Below are 18,598 nucleotides of genomic sequence, written 5' to 3' on the forward strand. Positions count from 1 at the left end.
GTCCCGTGAAGCCGGGGCGCTGTCCCCGTGAACACCAACTCCCCACCCCTGCCCACCACCCCCTGTCCCAGGAGCCCGACTCCTCTGGGCCCCTGTGTGAGCGAGTCCTGCAGGGTCTGTCCTCCTGGGACTCCTGCACGTCGATGAGCACCAGGTCCTCAAAGCCCACCCATGCTGGAGCCTGTCTTAGAATCTCCTTCCTTTTTAAGGCTGAATGATCACCTGTTGTATGAATGGACCACAGTGTGATCATTCCTCATTTGCTGATGGACACTTGAGCTGCTTCCATCTCTTGGCTGTCGTGAACATGCTGCTGTGAACCTGGGTGGACAGTTTCCTCCTGGAGACCGTGCTTTCAGTTATTTCAGTTCTATCCCCTAGGTGGTGGATTATATAGTAGATCTATGTTTAATTTTTTGAGGGACTTCCATCCTGTTTTCCACTTGACTGTTTTCCATTTTACATTCCCACCCACAGTGGCCAAGAGCTCCACTTTCTCCATATCTTGCAACATTTATGTTTTGCCAACTTTTATGTTTTGACTGGTTTTTGGTGTTAGTTCTATAAGGTCTTGTATGTAGGTCTTCATAGAACTGTTCAATTCAGCTTCTTTGGCATTAGTGGTTGGGGCATCTACTTCGATTACTGTGATGTCATTCATAAAGGAAATCAACCCTGAATATTCATTGGAAGGACTGATGCTGAAGCTTCAATACTTTGGCCACCTGATGCAAAGAGCCAACTCATTGGGAAAGGCCCTGATGCTGGGAAAAATTGAAGGCAGAAGGAGAAGGGGGTGACAGAGGATGAGATGATTGGATGGCATCACCGACTCGATGAACATGAGTTTAAGCAAACTTCAGGAGATAATGAAGGACAGGGAAGCTTGGTGTGCTGCAGTTCATGGGGTCATAAAGAGTTTGACACGACTAAGCGTTTTCTTCAAAGATGGAGAAGCTCTATACAGTCAGTAAAAAACAAGACCGGGAGCTGACTGTGGCTCAGCTCATGAACTCCTTATTGCCAAATCCAGACTTAAATTGAAGAAAGTAGGGAAAACCACTAGACCATTCAGGTATGACCTAAATCAAATCCCTTATGACTATACATTGGAAGTGACAAATAGATTCAAGGGATTAGACCTGATAGACAGAGTGTCCATAGTTCTGAAGAACTATGGACAGAGGTTTGTGACATTGTATAGAAGGCAGTGATCAAGACCATCCCCAAGAAAAAGACACAAAAAAGCAAAATGGCTGTCTGAGGAGGCCTTACAAACAGCTATGAAAAGAAGAGAAGCTAAAGGCAAAGGAGAAAAGGAAAGATATACCTATTTGAGTGCTGCATTCCAAAGAATAGCAAGGAGAGATAAGAAAGCCTTCCTTAGTGATCAATGCAAAGAAATAGAGGAAAACAATAGAATGGGGAAGACTAGAAATCTCTTCAAGAAAATTAGAGACACAAAGGGAACTTTTCATGCAAAGATGGGCACAATAAAGGACAGATATTCTATGGACCTAACAGAAGCAGAAGATATTAAGAAGAGGTGGCAAGAATAAACAGAAGAACTGTACAAAAAAGATCTTCACCACCCAGATAATCATGATGGTGTGATCACTTACCCAGAACCAGACATCCTGGAATGTGAAGTCAAGTGGGCCTTAGGAAGCATCACTATGAACAAAGCTAGTGGAGGTGATGGAATTCCAGTTGAGCTATTTCAAATCCTAAAAGATGATGCCGTGAAAGTGCTACACTCAATATGCCAGCAAATTTGGAAAACTCAGCAGTGGCCACAGGACTGGAAAAGGTCAGTTTTCATTCCAATCCCAAAGAAAGGCAATGCCAAAGAATACTCAAACTACCACACAAATGCACTCATTTCACACGCTAGTAAAGCATGGCTCAAAATTCTGCAAGCCAGTCTTCAACAGTACATGAACCGTGAACTTCCAGATGTTCAAGCTGGGTTTAGAAAAGGCAGAGGAACCAGAGATCAAATTGCCCACATCCATTGGATCATCAAAAAAGCAGGAGAGTTCCAGAAAAACATCTACTTCTGCTTTATTGACTATGCCAAAACCTTTGACTGTGTGGATTACAACAAACTGAAAAATTCTTCAAGAGCTGGGAATACTAGACCACCTTACCTGCCTCCTGAGAAACCTGTATGCAAGTCAAGAAGCAATAGTTAGAACTGGACATGGAACAACAGACTGATTCCAAATAGGGTAAGGAGTATGTCAAGGCTGTATATTGTCACCCTGCTTATTCAACTTATATGCAGAGTACATCATGGGAAATGCCAGGCTGGATGAAGCACAAGCTGGAATCAAGATTGCTGGGAGAAATATAAATAACCTCAGATATGTAGATAACATCACCCTTATGGCAGAAAGTGAAGAGGAACTGAAGAGCCTCTTGATGAAAGTGAAAGAAGAGAGTGAAAAAGCTGGCTTAAAACTCAACATTCAGAAAACTAAGATCATGGCCTCTGGTCCCATCACTTCATTGGAAATAGGTGGGAAAACAGTGGAAACAGTGGCAGATTTTATTTTTTGGGCTCCAAAATCACTGCAGATGGTGACTGCAGCCATGAAATTAAAAGACACTTGGTCCTTGGAAGAAAAGCTATGACCAACCTAGACAGCATATTAAAAAGCAGAGACATTACTTTGCCAACAAATGTCTGTCTAGTCAAGGCTATGGTTTTTCCAGTGGTCGTGTATGGATGTGAGAGTTGGACTGTGAAGAAAGCTGAGCACCAAAGAATTGATGCTTTTGAACTGTGGTGTTGGAGAAGACTCTTGAGAGTCCCTTGAACTGCAAGGAGATCCAACCAGTCCATCCTAAAGGAGATCAGTCCTGAATATTCATTGGAAGGACTGATGCTGAAGCTGATACTCCAATACTTTGGCCACCTGGTGCGAAGAACTGACTCATTGGAAAAGACCCTGATGCTGGAAAAGATTGAAGGCAGCAGCAGAAGGGGACGACAGAGGATGAGATGGTTGATGGCATCACCGACTCAATGGACATGAGATTGAGTAAACTCTGGGAGTTGGTGATGGGCAGGGAAGCCTGGTGGCTGCAGTCCACGGGGTCGCAAAGAGAGGGCCTGACTGAGCAACTGAACTGAACTGAACTGTAGCAACTAAAGAATGTTTTGACAGTAGCCATCCTAATAAGTGTGAGATAGTATCTTATTTGTGGTTTTTATTTGCATTTCCCTAATGATCTGTGAAAAAGCCAACTCAAAACTCAATATTAAAAAAAGTAAGATCATGGCATCTGGTCCCATCACTTCATGACAAATAGAAGGGGAAAAGGTGGGAGCAATGATCAGATTTCTTCTTCTTGGCTCTAAAATCACTGTGGATGGTGACTGCAGCCATGAAATTAGAAGACACTTGCTTCTTGGCAGGAAAGTTGTGACAAACCTAGACAGTGTATTAAAAAGCAAAGACATCACCCTTGTCAAGCATCCCTGACCATAGTGTGAGGGTTTTTTTCTGGGCTGTCTGTTTCACTGGTCTATACTTACCTGTTTTACAGATGAGAAAGGCAAGGCTCAGAGAGGACCCATAATTTGGCCGAGGTCATGTGGTCAGTGGTGCTTAGGCTGGGGTTTGGCGGAAGGATGCTCTGGCCCTCGTCTGTTCGTGCAGAGGTGGGTGCACAGGGTGCCCATCGGACCCAGCCACTCTTCCCACTAGGTCCCCCTCCAGGCCAGCTGTGCTGGGCCCTCACCTGGTTCATATAGGTTCAGACTAGCTTCCAGTAATGAGGTCTCATTGAAATTGTCTTCAAACAATGCACAGAAACACAGAGGTAAATGTCTGCCCCAAGAACCCAGGAAGGGCAAATTCCAGGGAAAAGCTGACAGTCTCCTGAGAGCCTGGGGAGGCTCAGGAGGGCAGGGGCAGGGGAAGGGGGGCACTGAGGGTTCCCTGAACGGGGAGCCCCTCCACCCTTGAGCAGGACCCACCCCCTGAGATGTGCCCACAGGTATGCACTGCCCAACAGGCCCAGCTCTTTGGCCACCTCGAGCAGTGCCTCCCTCGGTGAGAAGCGCGGGATGGTTCACTTGGTGTCTGTAAGAGGGCAGAGCAAGGACCTGAGGAAACAGCTCAGAACTCCTGCCGTCCAAGGTCTCAGAGACGACCAAAGACATCGCATCCATCAGAAAAGAACCACTTCTATTCAAAGAAATGATACAGAATGGAAGTAGAACATCTGGAAGGGAAAAAGCTAGAGAAAAGAGCAAACTGTGGGGAATAGAAATTCAGAACAGAGAAGGGCCTTTCCAGAGCTAAGGTGCGTTCGGGAGAACCGGAGGGGAGCAGGGGTGCAGACAGGAGCAGGGGACGCTGGGGGCGCTGCCCGCGGCCCAGCAGGACAGTTTCTGAGAAGGTCCCCACGTGCCTCGAGCTGGGACGCTCCTGCAGGGTGCTCCACAGCCCAGATGGAGAAGGGGCCGGGTCCCCGTAGACAGAGCCCCAAGGGGGGCCCGGCGGGGCTGAGGCGGCCTGACTCACGGGCTGCGGAAGGCTAGCTTCTCAGACACCAAAGGATGTGGGGGACAAGGCAGGTTCAAAGAAAACCAAGTGAGTCATTGTTCATGGGGACCGGGTTGTGCAAGAAAGGAAGTTGCTGTAGTGAGCTGCCCGTCCTTCCCTCCTCCCCCGCCCCGTCCCTCCCCCTTCGCTCCTCCCTCTCCCCTCCCCCTCTCCTCTCCTCCCCACTCCCCTTCCCTCCTCCCCTCCCTCCCCCTCCCCCTTCCCCCCTCCCCCTTCCCTCCTCCCCCTCCCCCCTCCCTCCCCTTCCCCCGCCCTTCTGCCCCCACAGTGGCTGCTTCTGGGCTGGGAAGCTGTAGCAGGTTAGGGTTAAGGATAAAGTTAATAGATGAAAGTTCCTGCTGCCTGCCCCCCCAACAAAAAACCCAAACGTGGGGAGTGAGGGAGGTAGGGGTGGCCTCTACCTGAAGCTGAAGGAAACGCCGGACAGCATTACACTCAGAAGGAACAGTGCCTGCGAAGCCCCTGGAGCAAGAGGAGGGGAGGGCAGAGCCTGAGGGGCTTGGCTGCACCCTGTTCACAAGCAGGGCTCCTGGGGATCCTGACCCCCACCAGGCCGGAGGGCACAGTCCCTCGTCCGCTCTGTGCCCTGGGGCAGGAAGCCCTGCCTGGCTGTGCAGTGGACCCGGGACACACTCAGGGAGGCACACTCAGGGATGGCCCTCAGGCGGTGGGGGGCACTGAGGCACTCCGGGTCCCCCCTCGCGCGGGGACAGAGAAAGCGCCACCCTGAACGAGGGCTGCTTGGGCAGCGCACTGTCCCCCGGGCCCGTGTGGCCTGGCTCCTGGCCGGGCACCTGCATAGTGACCGCATACCCCTGTCTGACCCTGAGGAGGCCTTGGCTGTCTGGGGGCAGGGTGAGGGCTTGGAGCAGGCCGGTGAACCCTGGGGGAGAGCAGGTGGGCACAGCAGGGATGGCAGTCAGGCTCGCATAGCGGTCATGTCACCCGCCTCCCAGGATGGCAAGGCTGGAGCGCGGATGCGGACACCCCGTGAGCAGCGAAGGCACCAGGGATGGTCTCTTTTCCAAGCCTCTTCCCTGCCAGGTGGTGGCTGCTCTCTCACCCTAGGACAAATTATCCAGGCAAGAGGAATTTGTCCCCGGCTGGTTGGACCTTCGTTGCCGAGGCAAGGAGGGCGGGGAGAGGGGGCAGACTCAGCAACCTGGAGCCTGTTTACAGTTGGGGTTCCCGAGTGCAGAGGGAGGGCAGGTTCTGAAGAGAACCCCACCCGAGTCGCAGCCCCAGAGGGAAACAGTGTCGGGGGGCAGTGGGCAGGGTGGTCACGATGCTCAGTCTCTCAGTCGTATCTGACTCTCTGCGACCCCACGGACTGCAGCCTGCCAGACTCCTCTGTCCATGGGATTCTCCAGGCGAGAACACTGGAGTGGGTTACCATTTCCTTCTCCACAGAGTGGTCATGATGGTGAATAAAACAGGGCGCCCACAAACTGTCATGCGTCGCACTATCTGTGTGGACTGTGTCCCGTTGACCTCCTGAGAACACTGTCGGGGAGGCCCGGAGTCACCTTCGTCCTGGTGGGAATGGCACCCAGGGACTCTCACTAAGGGGGTCACCCTGAGTCCCTGGGACTTCAGAGGGGGAACCACCCTAGGAGGGGTGCCCTGTTTGTGTCCAGTCCCAGTGATGGCCTCCAGGTCTGCAGAGGCTGTGGGCTCTGAGGCAGGCGCAGCCTACTGGCTGAAGGCGGGGTGGCTGGAGGCAGGGCGTGGAGGGCGGGGCGCGGACACTGGCTTCTGCACGGGGCGCCCCGGGAAGAGGCAGCAAGAAGCACTGAGGCATCTCACTCAGGCGGGCTCCCCAAGGGGCTGGTGGGTGGGTAGGAATGATGCCCAGGCAGCAGGCTCGAAGGGGACACAGGGGGTGCAGGGCTCTGTCTACAAAGCTCCGTGTCCTCCGGGCACCCAACCAGGGGTCTCCACCCTCCGTCCTGCTCTGAGGGCCCCCTATAGGCCTGGCCTTCACAGAGGGGACCCCATTACCCCTGCCATCCAAGATGTATCCTCCCAACGTCTTACACATGCTTACTCTTTCTTTTTAACAAAAAGGAAAAACAATGAAAGTAGTTCAAAAGTACTCCATGCTTCTGCAAAATAATCAGAAATTGTGGAACTTTTAACAAGGAAAAAGAAATGAAAGTTCACCTGTAATCTGAGTTATGCACCCAGATTTTTTCCGTGCATAATGCACTTTACAAAAATCGGATCAAGATACAGCAGCTGATTTTAACTACTTAAAAAATACAGCCACATAGCTGCATGTTGCTCAATGTCAAAAGGTAATATACAATAAGAATAATAAAAGCTGACACTTTGAGTCCCTGTTCTGCATTGGGGACTCTGCTTTTCCTCAGGTAGAAGTGAATAGACCTGGTGAGTTTGCCTATTTGACACTGGAGCAAAAAAAAACATCTGTGTGATTTCACGCAAGAATAAGCCCTGTAAAAGGTAGAGGAGATCGACAGCAGGGTTTGATCTGGGGTGGATATTCTCTCTGAGGACAGAGGATCAGAGTGCCAGCCCTGCCAGTATCTGCAGAAGAGATTTCCTGGAGCAGGAGCAAGTGCCAAGGGCCTGTGGTCTGTGAGGTCAGGATGGGCCTGGGGCTCTGGGTGGGGGTGGGATCAGGGCTGGCTGTGGGGGGTGGGGGTTGCTGGGGCTTGCATGAAGACAGTGTGAGGTTCCCTGGGGACCCGGGAGGGTCTGGATTGCCCCGGCAACACAAGGAGGCCCCTGGGCCGAGGTCTCCTGAGACCCTTCAGACTTTGTGGAGAGCCTAGGGTGTGAGGTGAGGTTCATGGGTGTCTGGGAGGCTCTGGGCCAGATATGCAGCTCCAACCCAGTGAGGGGAAGTGGGCCTTCCAAAGTCTGGACATGTCCACCAAGATGGAGGCAGGGTGGGAGGGTCCGGTTGGAAGAGAGGGAAGGAGCAGCAGGAAAGATGGGAAGGGTCGGCTGGAGGCCTTAGCTCCGTGAATCAGAAAAGTCCGGATCAAGACTTCCTCCTGGAAGGTGCAAGGTTAAAAGTACTATATTGATATGTTAAACTGTAAGACCCTTTGGTTTTAGCAATAACCCCACCGAAGCAGGTAGAGCAGGACACGCCACGCTCACGTTACACTCTCTGATCCAGATGCCGGGACCCAGCGGCTAGGGGAGTTCGGACCCTGCACCTCCGCCCCGCGGTTAGGTGCGCACCGGCCTCAGCTGGCGGGCGGAAGGGGGCCGCGACTGGAGGCGAGGAACAGAGAGTCCGGGGCTCCCCGCGGGGAGCATGGGGACCTCGAGGGGCACAGAGCAGCCTGGAGGCGACAGAGCGTTGAGGATTCCACGAGGACGCGAGAGACGCAGGGCACGAGCCCACCGTGGCTCACTCGGACCCGGGGACCACGGGGAGAGAGGGGCGCAGGGCAGGACCTTACCGGGGTGCACAGATTCAGAGGAAGAGACAGGGGCGCAAGGCAGGACCTCACCGGGCGGGGATGCACGAGCCGACCTGGGGACCAGGACCGCGCGGGGTGCACGCGCGCGCCCCCTGCCGCCGCCGGGGCTCGGTCGTCTCGGGGCGGGGCGGCTCGCGTGCCGGGGTGGAGCTGTCCTTTCGCGGCCGCAGCCGCCGCCTGGTCCCTGAGATGCGAGCGCCGGCAGCCGTGCCAACACAGCTCCCGGTCCCGGCGGACGCCTCCCGCGGGCGCGCCAGAGCCTCCGCGCCCCGCCGGCCGGGTAAGTGCCCCGGGCGCGCTCCGCGGCTCCGTCTCCGTGGTGGAGACCCGCGCGTAGAGCCATCTCCCCAAGGGTCCCCCTCCACTCACCCCATCCTCACGTCTCCAGGCCCGGGAGTCCAACCGGCAGCTCCTCACCTAAAAATAAAACAAGAACTTTCGAGGGACTCCAGTGCACTTCCATTGCTTGTGGTCACTCAGTTTCCGACCTGGGAGCGTCAGACAGCCCCCTCCCCCAACTTTGGAAGAGTTGGGCCGATTGCCCTTAGCTCTTGGCCCAGTTTCCCTCGGAAATGTTTCGGGCAGATGCTAGGGGTTGTGGGGGGAGACTTGGAACCGAACCCCTGAGCCCTCCCCAGGGCAGCTGGTGAGGGTGGGGGGGCCCCAGAGCTGGGGGTGCGCAGCTCAGCCCCCTCCTTCCGGGCAGGGAGTGCCAGTCTTGGTTCTCACACTCGAGAAGGCTGAAGGCATGTGTTCCAGGAATTCACTGGGCTTCAGTTAGTGGCACCAAGAAAATTTTTCTCCCTAAAGTCTTACTTTGAGTGGTGGAAAATCCCCAGCTTGTGGGCACTTTGTGAGAGGCACTGGGCTGCCCACAGGGCAGGTGACCAGTCAGAGGTCAGAGGCCAGAGGCCTTGGGAGGTTAGCCCTGGGGTTCCTGTGTCTCTCCCGGTTGGTCTGAGGGGCTGGGGCCGGAGGCTGCCCCCTTGGAAGCGTCCAGCAGGTCTCCAGCTGTGGATGCCCCGCGACTCACGTGGGGCCTGTGTGTGACCAGCCGCAGGCTCTGACCCTCGAGGGGCTGGGCGCAGACGGGAGGCATGAGAGCGTGCCCTGGGCACTTGCCCTCTCGCTCCGGGTACTCGACAGTCGTGACTGGACCTCTCCCGGCCTGGTCAGCAGCCTGGCCCACCCGGGCCGTCTCCAGGGGCCTCTGGCGGAGGCGGGCTCTTGAGCCTGGCCGGTCTCCGCCCAGCGTCCGCCATCAGGGCCTCCAGCCTGACTTCTGCAGCCTCTTGGGCCCAAGCCCCATCCTGGTGGTCTCGGGACCCACTCGTGGGCAGGTGAGCAGCTTTCTGCCCCCCCTGGGGGGGTGCGGTCTGTGCTGGCTCCAGCCGCCGGGGCCAGCAGACCGCGCCTGTGGTCTGTGTGCTGGTGAGGACTTCGGGGTGGTCCTGGGCAGAGCTTGGACTTGGACCTTGGGCTTTGTCCCCCTCTTGATTTGGCCCCAGAGTGGGGCAGCTGCGTGGGCAGGGGCACACATGCTGGGCGGGAGCCATGGGCACTGCTCTGTGGTGTGGGAGGCTCTTTTATTTTTGTTTTTTGCTTACGTGTATTTTCTGAAGTGGACAACTATCATTTTTACCATGAAAGGGTCTTAGGAAAGCCCAGATTTCTCCGAGCAGCGCAGTCGGCTCAGAGCTCCGGGAGGCCAGCCCCACACTGCTTGGTGGTGCGTTTCTGGGGAGGATGATCCAGGCCTGCCAGGGCTGCATCTGTTTGAGGAGAGTGTGCAAGTGGTCAGGAAAATGGAGCCCGTGTTGAGGATTCCTAGGGCACGATGAGGCTCTCCCAGGGAACAGCGGCATCCCGGGGTGCCTCTCCCGCCCCTGACGGGGTGCCTGGAGTGTGATTGTTTGCTCTGGTGCTTTTTGCCATAACTTGTGTTTTTAGGGCCTTACCATCCTGGGACTTTGTGGGCTGGCTGTGTGCACGCTGGGGAAGGGCTGCTCCAGGGAGCCTGGATCCATCTCAGGTCCTGCTGCTGGAGGGGGTTTGTACGGAGGGAAGTAAATGGTCAGCACCACCCCCTCGATGTGTCCCCCCCGGCTCATCTTCCCTGTCACCCCCACTCCGCGCCACCCCTGGTCCGAGCCTTGGGCTCGTTTAGGGAATAGTGGTGCTAGGGAGGGGTCTCCTGGGGCCGGTGCAGGTCAGCCCCCCCCCCCCACTTTGGGTCTTGACAGGGCTCAGTGGGTCTCTGAGTGCCCGGCCCCTCTCGGGTGTGGGGGAGCGTCCCTGCCTGGTGTCCCCTGAGGCTGGGCCGGGTCTGGGTGCTGCTCAGTCCTCTCCTGCCGGCATTAAGCGGCTTTGCAATTCAGATGCACGACTTCACCCTCTGGATTCCAGCCCCCGAGGCTCTGACCTGGCTTCCCAGAGAAGGGCAGGCCTGGTGGCCGTGGCTCCAGGTGAGCTGAGAAGGCTGGACCCTTCCCAAGCATCTGTCCACCTATCCCTGCTCCAGCCTGCGGCCACCAGGCCCCACTCACCCGCCCCAGCCCGTCTCCAGAGCTCTTGTTTCCTCGGACTTGTCACCCCGCAGCCTCAAAGCCAGCTGTTGCCCCCCAAGCCCTGCAGCTGCCCCCCTGCCCAGAAACCACCCCAGCCCTGCCGGGAACATCCCAGGCCAACCCACCCCACCCCTGCCGGGAACACCCCACTAGCACTGCCACCACTGGGTCCTCTTTGCCACTCCAGACATTTTATTTCTATTTATATAGAAATTTGTGTTCTTTGTTTTTAGTATGGTAACATCCAATTACATAAAATTGACCATTAAAGAATTTACAGTACCGTGGTATTTATTGAGTATATTGCCAAAGCTGTGCAACTACCACTTCTGATTCCAAAACATTTTCTTCATCCCAAATGGAAACGCCATATCCTTCAAGCAGTCACTCCCCCTTCTTTTTCCCTCCGGCCCCTGGCACTCATCTCCTTTCTGGAAGTTTCCTCTACATGGAATCAATGTGTACCCTTTGGGGCCTGCCTTCCGGCCCGTAGCAGCGTGTTTCCAAGCTCCATCCGTGTTGCAGGGACATCAGGGCTTCACTTCTTCTTACGGCTGAGTGTAGTCCACAGTGTGGATGGACCACGTTTTGTTTATCTGTTCATCAACTGATGGGCATTTGGGTTGTTTCAGCTTTTTGGCTATGGTGAATAACGATGCTCTGAGTATTTGTGTGCCAGATTTTGTTTGAACGTATGTTTTCAGTTCTCTTGGGCTAGGAGTGGAATTGCTGGTATAGTATAGTGACTCTGTGTTTCATTTTTCGAGGAAATTCTGAAATGCTTTCTACAGGAGCTGTGCCATTTTCTATTCCCACCAGCAAGGCACTCGGGACCCATTTTCCCTACATCCTCACCAACATTTGTCATTTTCCTTTTTAAAAAAATTATAGTCGTCATCGTGGGTGTGGAGTGGTATCTCATTGTGGGTTTGATTTGTATTTCCCTAGTGACTCATGATGTTGAGCATCTTTTTATGTACCTGTTGACCATTTGTATGCTTTTTGAGGGAGAAATATCTATTCAGGTCCCTTGCTCATTTTTAATTAGGTTGTTTGTCTTTTTGTTGTCGAGTTTTAAGAGTTCTTTTTATAGCCTGGATACTAGACTTTATCAGATATGTGATTTATACTTAATATTCTCTGTGTGAGTGTCTCTTCACTTTCATGATAGTGTCCTTTGAAGTCCACGTTTTAAATCTTGATGAAGTTTGATTTATCTCATTTTTATTTTCTTAATTGTGCTTTTGGTGAAGAATCCATTGCCAAATTTAAGACTGAAAGAAACATAGCATTATGTTTCCTTCAAGAGTTTTACAGTTTTAGCTAGTACCCTCAGGTCTTTAACTAACTGGCTGGTTTTTGTCGCTGGCAGCTGGGTCCCCCGCCCTTCAGTGAGTGCATGTCCAGTTGTCCAGCATCTTTTGGTGAGGGGGCCCTTCTTCCCCATCGAACGGCCTCGTTGTTGAAAATCCATAGACCACACATGTTTATTCTTATGCCACATCTCTCTTCAACTCCTTTAAAGCCCTTTTATTACGAAAGTTTTCAAACCTTCTACAAAAGTGGAGAGTTTTATAATGAGCCCAATTTATTCATCAAGCAGCATAAACCCCACCCTACTCCCCAGATTAATAGAAACAATCGCTGACATGTCATTCTTTCACAGGTGTTAGGGTATATGTATCTCTAAAATGTGTAGACTTTAAAAATCAGTTTTTTATGTGTTTTTTAACTTAATTTTTTAAAATTGAGAGACTTTAGTTAATATAAAGAAGTTTCAGCAACAGTGAAAAGAGAGCTCAAAAGGGTCCTCAGGACTGTGGGAGGTGCCCAGAGGCCTCACGTGGGTGTGGGGGCTCAGGCTCCAGGAGAATGGGGGTGGTTGCCCCATTTCTCAGCCCCCGGCGCGGGAGGGCAGGAGCACACAGGTGGTGGGGCGTGTGGGAGCCGGGAGCCCCTGGTGGTGAAGGGTGTCCCACGGCACTCACTGCGGAGGAGAGGTGCCGGGAGGGCCCAGCCCTGGGAGCAGGCAGGTGCCTGGCACACGGGGTCCCCGGGGACTGTCCCCTGAGTCCCGCCGCTGCCGGGCGCCACCACGTCCCCCTCCTGGCCTCTGTGCTGTAGGTGCCTTGTTCATTTGCATAGGTCGTAAACCCCACAACACACTGTTGTCGTTGTTTTAAACTGTCAATTATCTTTTACAGATATTTAAATGGTAAGAAGGGTCCCGCATTTTTACCCATGCAGTTACCACTTCCTGTGCTTTCTGTTCATTTGTGGATCCACGTTTCCATCTGGTATCATTTTCCTTTGGCCTGAAGACACTCTTTCACATTTCTTATAGTGTGGGTCAGCTGGCAACGAATGCTTTCAGCTTTTTCATGTCTGAAAAAGTCTTTATTTAGCCTTAATTTTCCGCAGTGATTTCCACAGTGTCAGGAATTCTACTTTCATGCCTTTTTCTTCAGTGCTTTAAGGATGCGGCTCACTGTGCCCTCCGCATCCGTGTTTCTCAGGAGGCGTCTGTGGTCACACTTACCTGTATTTCTTTGTGCCCAACACTGTGGTCTCTGGCAGCTTCTAAGATTATCCTCTTTATTGCTAGTTATGAGTGATTTGATTTTGATGTGCCTTGTATAGTTTTTTTCCTCTTTCTTATGCTTGGAATACATTGACTTCTTGAATCTGTAGGTTTGTAATTTTCATTGTTTGGACAAATTTCTGCTATTATTACTTACTTCTGTCACCTCCTTTGTCCTCCTATTCTTTAGGGCCCCAGTTACACATATTAAGCCTCTTGAAATATCTAAATATTTAATTTTTATTTTGATGCTATTGTAAATGGTATGGTTTTTTTAAATATCTGTATTCAGTTGTTCATTGCTAGTGTATGGAAATACAGTTGACTTTTCTATATTGTCCTTTTTCTCTGTGACCTCGCTGAACTCAGTTATTATAAGAGATTTGTCGTAGCCAAATTTTGTTATTTCCTGTGTGTACCGTCATGTTGTCTGTGAACGTTAAGGGGCATGATGACAGAGGACGTCTTTGTCTTCGTGGTCTCTGGGGATGTATTCAGTCTTCCACTCTTGGGTGTGATGTCAGCTGTACATCTTTTCGTAGATGCCTTTTATCAGGTTGGGCTTCTCTGATGGCGCAGCTGGTAAAGAATCCACCTACAATGCAGGAGACCTGGGTTCGAGTCCTGGGTTGGGAAGATCTCCTGGAGAAGGGAATGGCAACCCACTCCAGTGTTCTTGCCTGGAGAATTCCATGGACAGAGGAGCCTGGCGAGTTACAGTTCATGGGGTCAAAAAGAGTTGGACACACGTGAGTGACTAACACTTTATCAGGTTAATTAAGTTCCTTCTATTCCTAGTTTAATGAGAGTTTTAAAAATCATTCTACATGGATTTGGCCTCATGCATTTTATATATGTTGAGGTGACCAAATATTTTTTTCTTTTGTTCATAAATAAAGTGAATTATACTCAATTTCTTGAATTCCTTGAGCAAACCTCACTTGTGATATGTTGTGCTCTTTATATATTTCTGGTTCCCATTTGCTAACATTTAATTGAAGATTTTTGTGCCTGTGTTCATGAGGGATGATTTTTGTCTATAGTTTCCTCAAAACGTCTTTGGTTTTGGTATCAGGGAATGCTGAACTTAAATAAATTAGTTGTCAGTTTTAAATTTGATTTTTAGAGTTTTGCAGAGAATTGCATGGTTTCTTCCTTAAATTGGTAGACTTCACCAGTGACTCCACCTGGGCTTTTGCTTTTGTTTGTCGTAGGAGTAGATACAGGCTAAGCAGGTTATTTTTCTTGAGTGAGTTTGGTAGTTTATGTCGTTCAGGAAACTGGTCCATTTCATCTAAACTGTTGAATCTGTGGGGGGAGTGTTTGTCTTAGTCTCCTTAGTGACAGTGTTAATTGCTCAGTCATGTCCGACTCCGTGCAACCCCATGGACTGTAGCCCGCCAGGCTTTTCTGTCCATGGAATTCTCCAAGAGCGGGTTGCCATTCCCTTCTCTAGGGGATCTTCCTGACCCAGGGATTGAATCGGGTCTCCTGCATTACAGGCAGATTCTTTACCGTCTGAGCCACCAGGGACGCCCCTTAATCTCCCTGGACTGCCATAACAAAACACACAGACCCAGTGGCTTAAACAATACCTGTGAATAATGAAGATTTATTTCTCACAGTTCCAGCGGCTGTGAAGTCCAAGATCAAGGTGCCTGCTGACCTGACTTCTGGTGAGAAGGGGCTTCTTAGCTCGCACGCAGTGCAGAGTGTTGTCCTCTCTTTCCCTCTTCTTGTGAGGCCAACAGTTCTGGCAGTGCAGGGTTCCACCTGGAAGACCCCATTTAACCCTAATCGCCTCCTTGCAGACCCATCTCCAGGACAGTCAGATGTGGGACCAGGGCTTTAACACGTGAACTTGCAGGGCACACAGCTAAGTTCTAGGCTGTGTTCTCTTGTTTTCCTTCTGATGGTTGTGGTATCTGTAGTGATGTCCCTTTGTTACCAAAAGAGTGAGGTGGGGTCCAGCTGCTCACTGCAAAATCTCTTACCAAAAGGTATGTGGGGTCTGGCTACTCGCTGCCCAAAAGTCAGTAAACAGGCCAGGTTGGTGGAAAGTTTACTTTATTTCAGATGCTGGCAGCTGGAACGGAGAGAGGATGGCAGATGTCTGTCCAAAGGCTGACTCCCACCCCCTACTGGCAACCAGCAGGGCAAGAGCTTTATAGACAGAAGTGATGGTGGTGGTGGGGGGTGGGGTGGGTTTCTACATGCAGAAACAGCAGAAACAGCACAGTCGTCTTCAAATTGGTGGTCTTCACCATCTTCATCAGTGGTCTGACCAACATCATCTTGGTTGTTTTAGGTACAGTTAATTTTCAGCTCCAGGGTCAGTTTGTTACCATTTTTTGAGGCCAGTTCATGGGTACCGTCTGGTCATCATGTAGTTTAAATTCTCCATCTGGTGTTTTAGTGTCTATAAGACAGCTCACAGGATATGGCTCAGAATATTATATATAGCCTTTGAGAAAGAGCTAAAGGTCCTTGACTGTGCTTAATGACTGCATTATTATTTAGTCTCTGACTGTTTTCCTTTGTTTCTGCATTTCTCACTTCTCTGATTAAACTTATTCTTTGACTAAAGTTTTCTGCAGACAAAAGACAGATAGAGGCATTGGTAGAGGGCAAGGACCATAGGGTCCTCCTCTGTTTCACCTTCTTTCATTCATGATATTGGTAATTTGTCTTTTCTCTATTTTTTGATCAGCCTGGCAAGAGGTTTATCAATTTTGTTGGTCTTTTCAAAGAACCAGCTCTTGGCTTCATTTATTTTTCTCTGTTTCTCTGTTTTAAGTTTCACTGAGGGACTTCTCTGGCAATCCAGTGGGTAGGACATTGCCTTCCGATGCAGGGAGTGCAGGTTTGATCTGTGGTTGGGAAGCTAAGATCCCACATGCCTCCAGGTCAAAAAAAAACCCCAAAACAAACAAACACAAGAAACATAAGTTTTATTGATATTTCCACCTTTCTACTTGATTTGGATTTGTTTTCTTGTAGTTACTTAAAGTGGAAGCTTAGGTTACTTACCTGGAACCTTTAATTTTTTCCTACTATAAACATTTAATGGTACATTTCCATCAAAGAACTTCTCAGCTGTACTCCGTAAAGTCTGATGTGTTGTTTTTTTCATTCAATTCAAAATACTTCTAAATTTCTTTGAGACTTTCTCTTTTACCTGTGGTTATTTGCATACCAGATAGTTGGGAATTTTCCATATATGTTTCTAGTTTAATTCCATTATTATTAGAGAACATACCTTGTATGATTTTTATTCTTTTAAGTCTGTTAAGGATGACTTTACATTTCAGAATATGGTCTGTCTTGAATGCTCCAACTACAAAGAGTGTGGACTCTGCTGTTGTTGGGTGAAATGGTCTATATATACTTCAATTAGTCTATGTCTGTTGTTTGGATATTCCACAACTTTTTTGATTTTCTGTTTATTTGCTATATTGATTACTAAGAAGATTGAAGGCAGGAGGAGAAGGGCCCGACAGAGGATGAGATGGTTGGATGACATCACCAACTCAATGGACAGGAGTTTGAGTAAACTCTGGGAGTTGGTGATGGACAGGGAGGCCTGGCGTGCTGCACTCCATGGGGTCGTAGAGTCAGACACGACTTAGTGACTGAACAGCAACGATCGATTAGTGAGAGAGGAATGTTGAAGTCACTGGTGAATTATCTTCTCATTTTTTTTTAGTTTCTGCTTCATGCATTTTGAAGCTCTGGGTGGTGCATTGTTATTGAGAGAGACGGGCCATTCATCCTTGTGCGGAGTCCCTGTCTGTGCTGGCGACTCCTTTGTCTGAAGTCAGCTTTGTCTGACGCTCACTCAGCCACTCACATGGCTACTCCAGCTGGACTTTGGATTGGTGTATCTTTTTTGATCCGTTCACTTTACCTACTTTTGCCAGTAGTCAAAGTGTGTTTCTTATGCTTAGAGTGGATTCATGACATGTTTCCGGCATTGTCACATCACTTGCTGAACGTAGAGGAAAGGGTGGAAGTCGTGAGTTTGAATCTGCTTCCTCTTCCAGGTTGGACACTCGAGGCCGGGCAGGGCTGCTGGCCTCCTCTCCGCGTCTGCTGGCGCGGAGCCTGACGCCGAGGGTCATTGGTCTGCAGGGCATCCGTGAGGCTCAGCCCCACTGCACGGGAAACCGAGGTTCTGACGTGTGTCCTGAGGTGACGGGCAGGCTGCCCAGCCTCGGACCACAGTCACGGGGCTGCTCCCTCGGCCGGCGTTCGTGTCCACACTGCCAGTGGCGGCCACCAGGCATGGTCAGCGGGCTCAGTGCAGCTCTGAGTTGGTGGCCAAAGCAGATGCCCGGTGTGGCATCGAGAGAGATTTTACATAGAAAAGAGGAAGCCCGTGTGCCCAGAGGCGCAGACCTTGGGGGAGGTGGGCTGCTGGGAGGGGACAGATGGGCCACAGGCAGCGGGGGGTGGGGGGGGGGGCGCCTGTCCAGAGTCCTGACCCAGCACTCAGCCCTCTGTGCCTGCGGCCCGGTGTCCTGCTGGAGCAGTGACTCCTGTTTCTAGTTGCTTCAGGGGGTCTACCTGCCGGGAGCTTTTCCAGCACAGGGCTGTCCTCTCAGGAGTGCAGTGACAGGACCGGGTCCTCGGGCCACCCTGGGGGCCCAGGGGCCACCCGTGGAGAAGGGGCGCGGCAGGAGCCTGCTCGGACGCTCGGGGCCTGGGCCTGGGGGCCGTGGTTCACACCCGGGCGTTGTGCCCTCGCGCGCCTCACTGGTCGGCCACGCCCTGGCCGCTGCCTCAGGGCTTGGGGCATTGTGTGGACACCCAGCTCCGTTCAGTGTGACTGACTTGATGCTCCCTCTCTTTTAGGGCCCGAGATGATGATCCCACCGGGGGAGTGCCTGTACGCCGGGAGGAAACGCAGGAAGCCCGTTCAGAAACAGTAAAGTATCATGTCTTTGCTGACGGCTGCTGACGGAGGGGAGGCCTTGTGTTTTCATTAGAAAAAGTGAATTTTAGGAAGAAAGGAGTGAGGCAAGGGTTCTGTCAGGCCTTCCCAAGGGCCAGGCACCCTCAGGATCTTGGGGTCTTGGCTGTGGGGCGTGGGGGCAGGACCCTGGGCCACTTTCCCAGCCCTGATTGCAGCTGAAGTCTGGCCGAGGGGTACCTCCCTGCCCGGGTGAGACTGTTTCCAGCTGGACACACCCCAGTGCCCTTGGGCTTCACCCCAAGTGAGAGGAGACCGAGGCTCATCCTCCCAGCCTCCAGGAGGCTGAGTTGGGGGGTAGCCCAGGCGTGGCCCCCACCAGCCCTGTCTGTGGCTGCCCGGTGGGGCTCGGAGCCTCCATGCGGGCACCCTGCAGTCTTGCAAGTGGCCGGCCGGCTGCAGAGAGCGGCCCTCAGAGCCTGGGGCCAGGTTCTGTG

The 18,598-nt window shown here is 51.8% G+C and overlaps 1 protein-coding gene and 1 long non-coding RNA gene across 4 annotated transcripts in view; one reads left to right on the forward strand and one right to left on the reverse strand.

The window, feature by feature from the left end:
* AHRR (aryl-hydrocarbon receptor repressor) overlaps positions 1-18,598 on the forward strand; it is a 93,292-nt gene that overhangs the window by 2,937 nt on the left and 71,757 nt on the right. Inside the window, exons 1-2 of one of the 3 annotated variants that reach the window (XM_043489134.1) lie at positions 8,228-8,321; positions 18,044-18,116. In XM_043489134.1, the coding sequence (XP_043345069.1) occupies positions 8,231-8,321; positions 18,044-18,116 (164 nt within the window). In that variant the 5' untranslated portion in view covers positions 8,228-8,230. Of the gene's footprint in view, positions 1-8,227; positions 8,322-9,310; positions 9,382-18,043; positions 18,117-18,598 lie in introns of those variants that run through there. The other 2 variants (XM_043489135.1, XM_043489133.1) reach the window with 2 other exon arrangements.
* Positions 3,560-8,077, reverse strand: LOC122454575. Its single transcript, XR_006273440.1, has 3 exons — positions 8,021-8,077; positions 4,982-5,042; positions 3,560-3,804 (listed from the first exon to the last, which is right to left on the reverse strand). It is a non-coding gene; the product is annotated as an uncharacterized LOC122454575 (long non-coding RNA).

Source organism: Cervus canadensis, chromosome 16 (assembly GCF_019320065.1).
Source record: "Cervus canadensis isolate Bull #8, Minnesota chromosome 16, ASM1932006v1, whole genome shotgun sequence".
Lineage (NCBI taxonomy): Eukaryota > Metazoa > Chordata > Mammalia > Artiodactyla > Cervidae > Cervus > Cervus canadensis.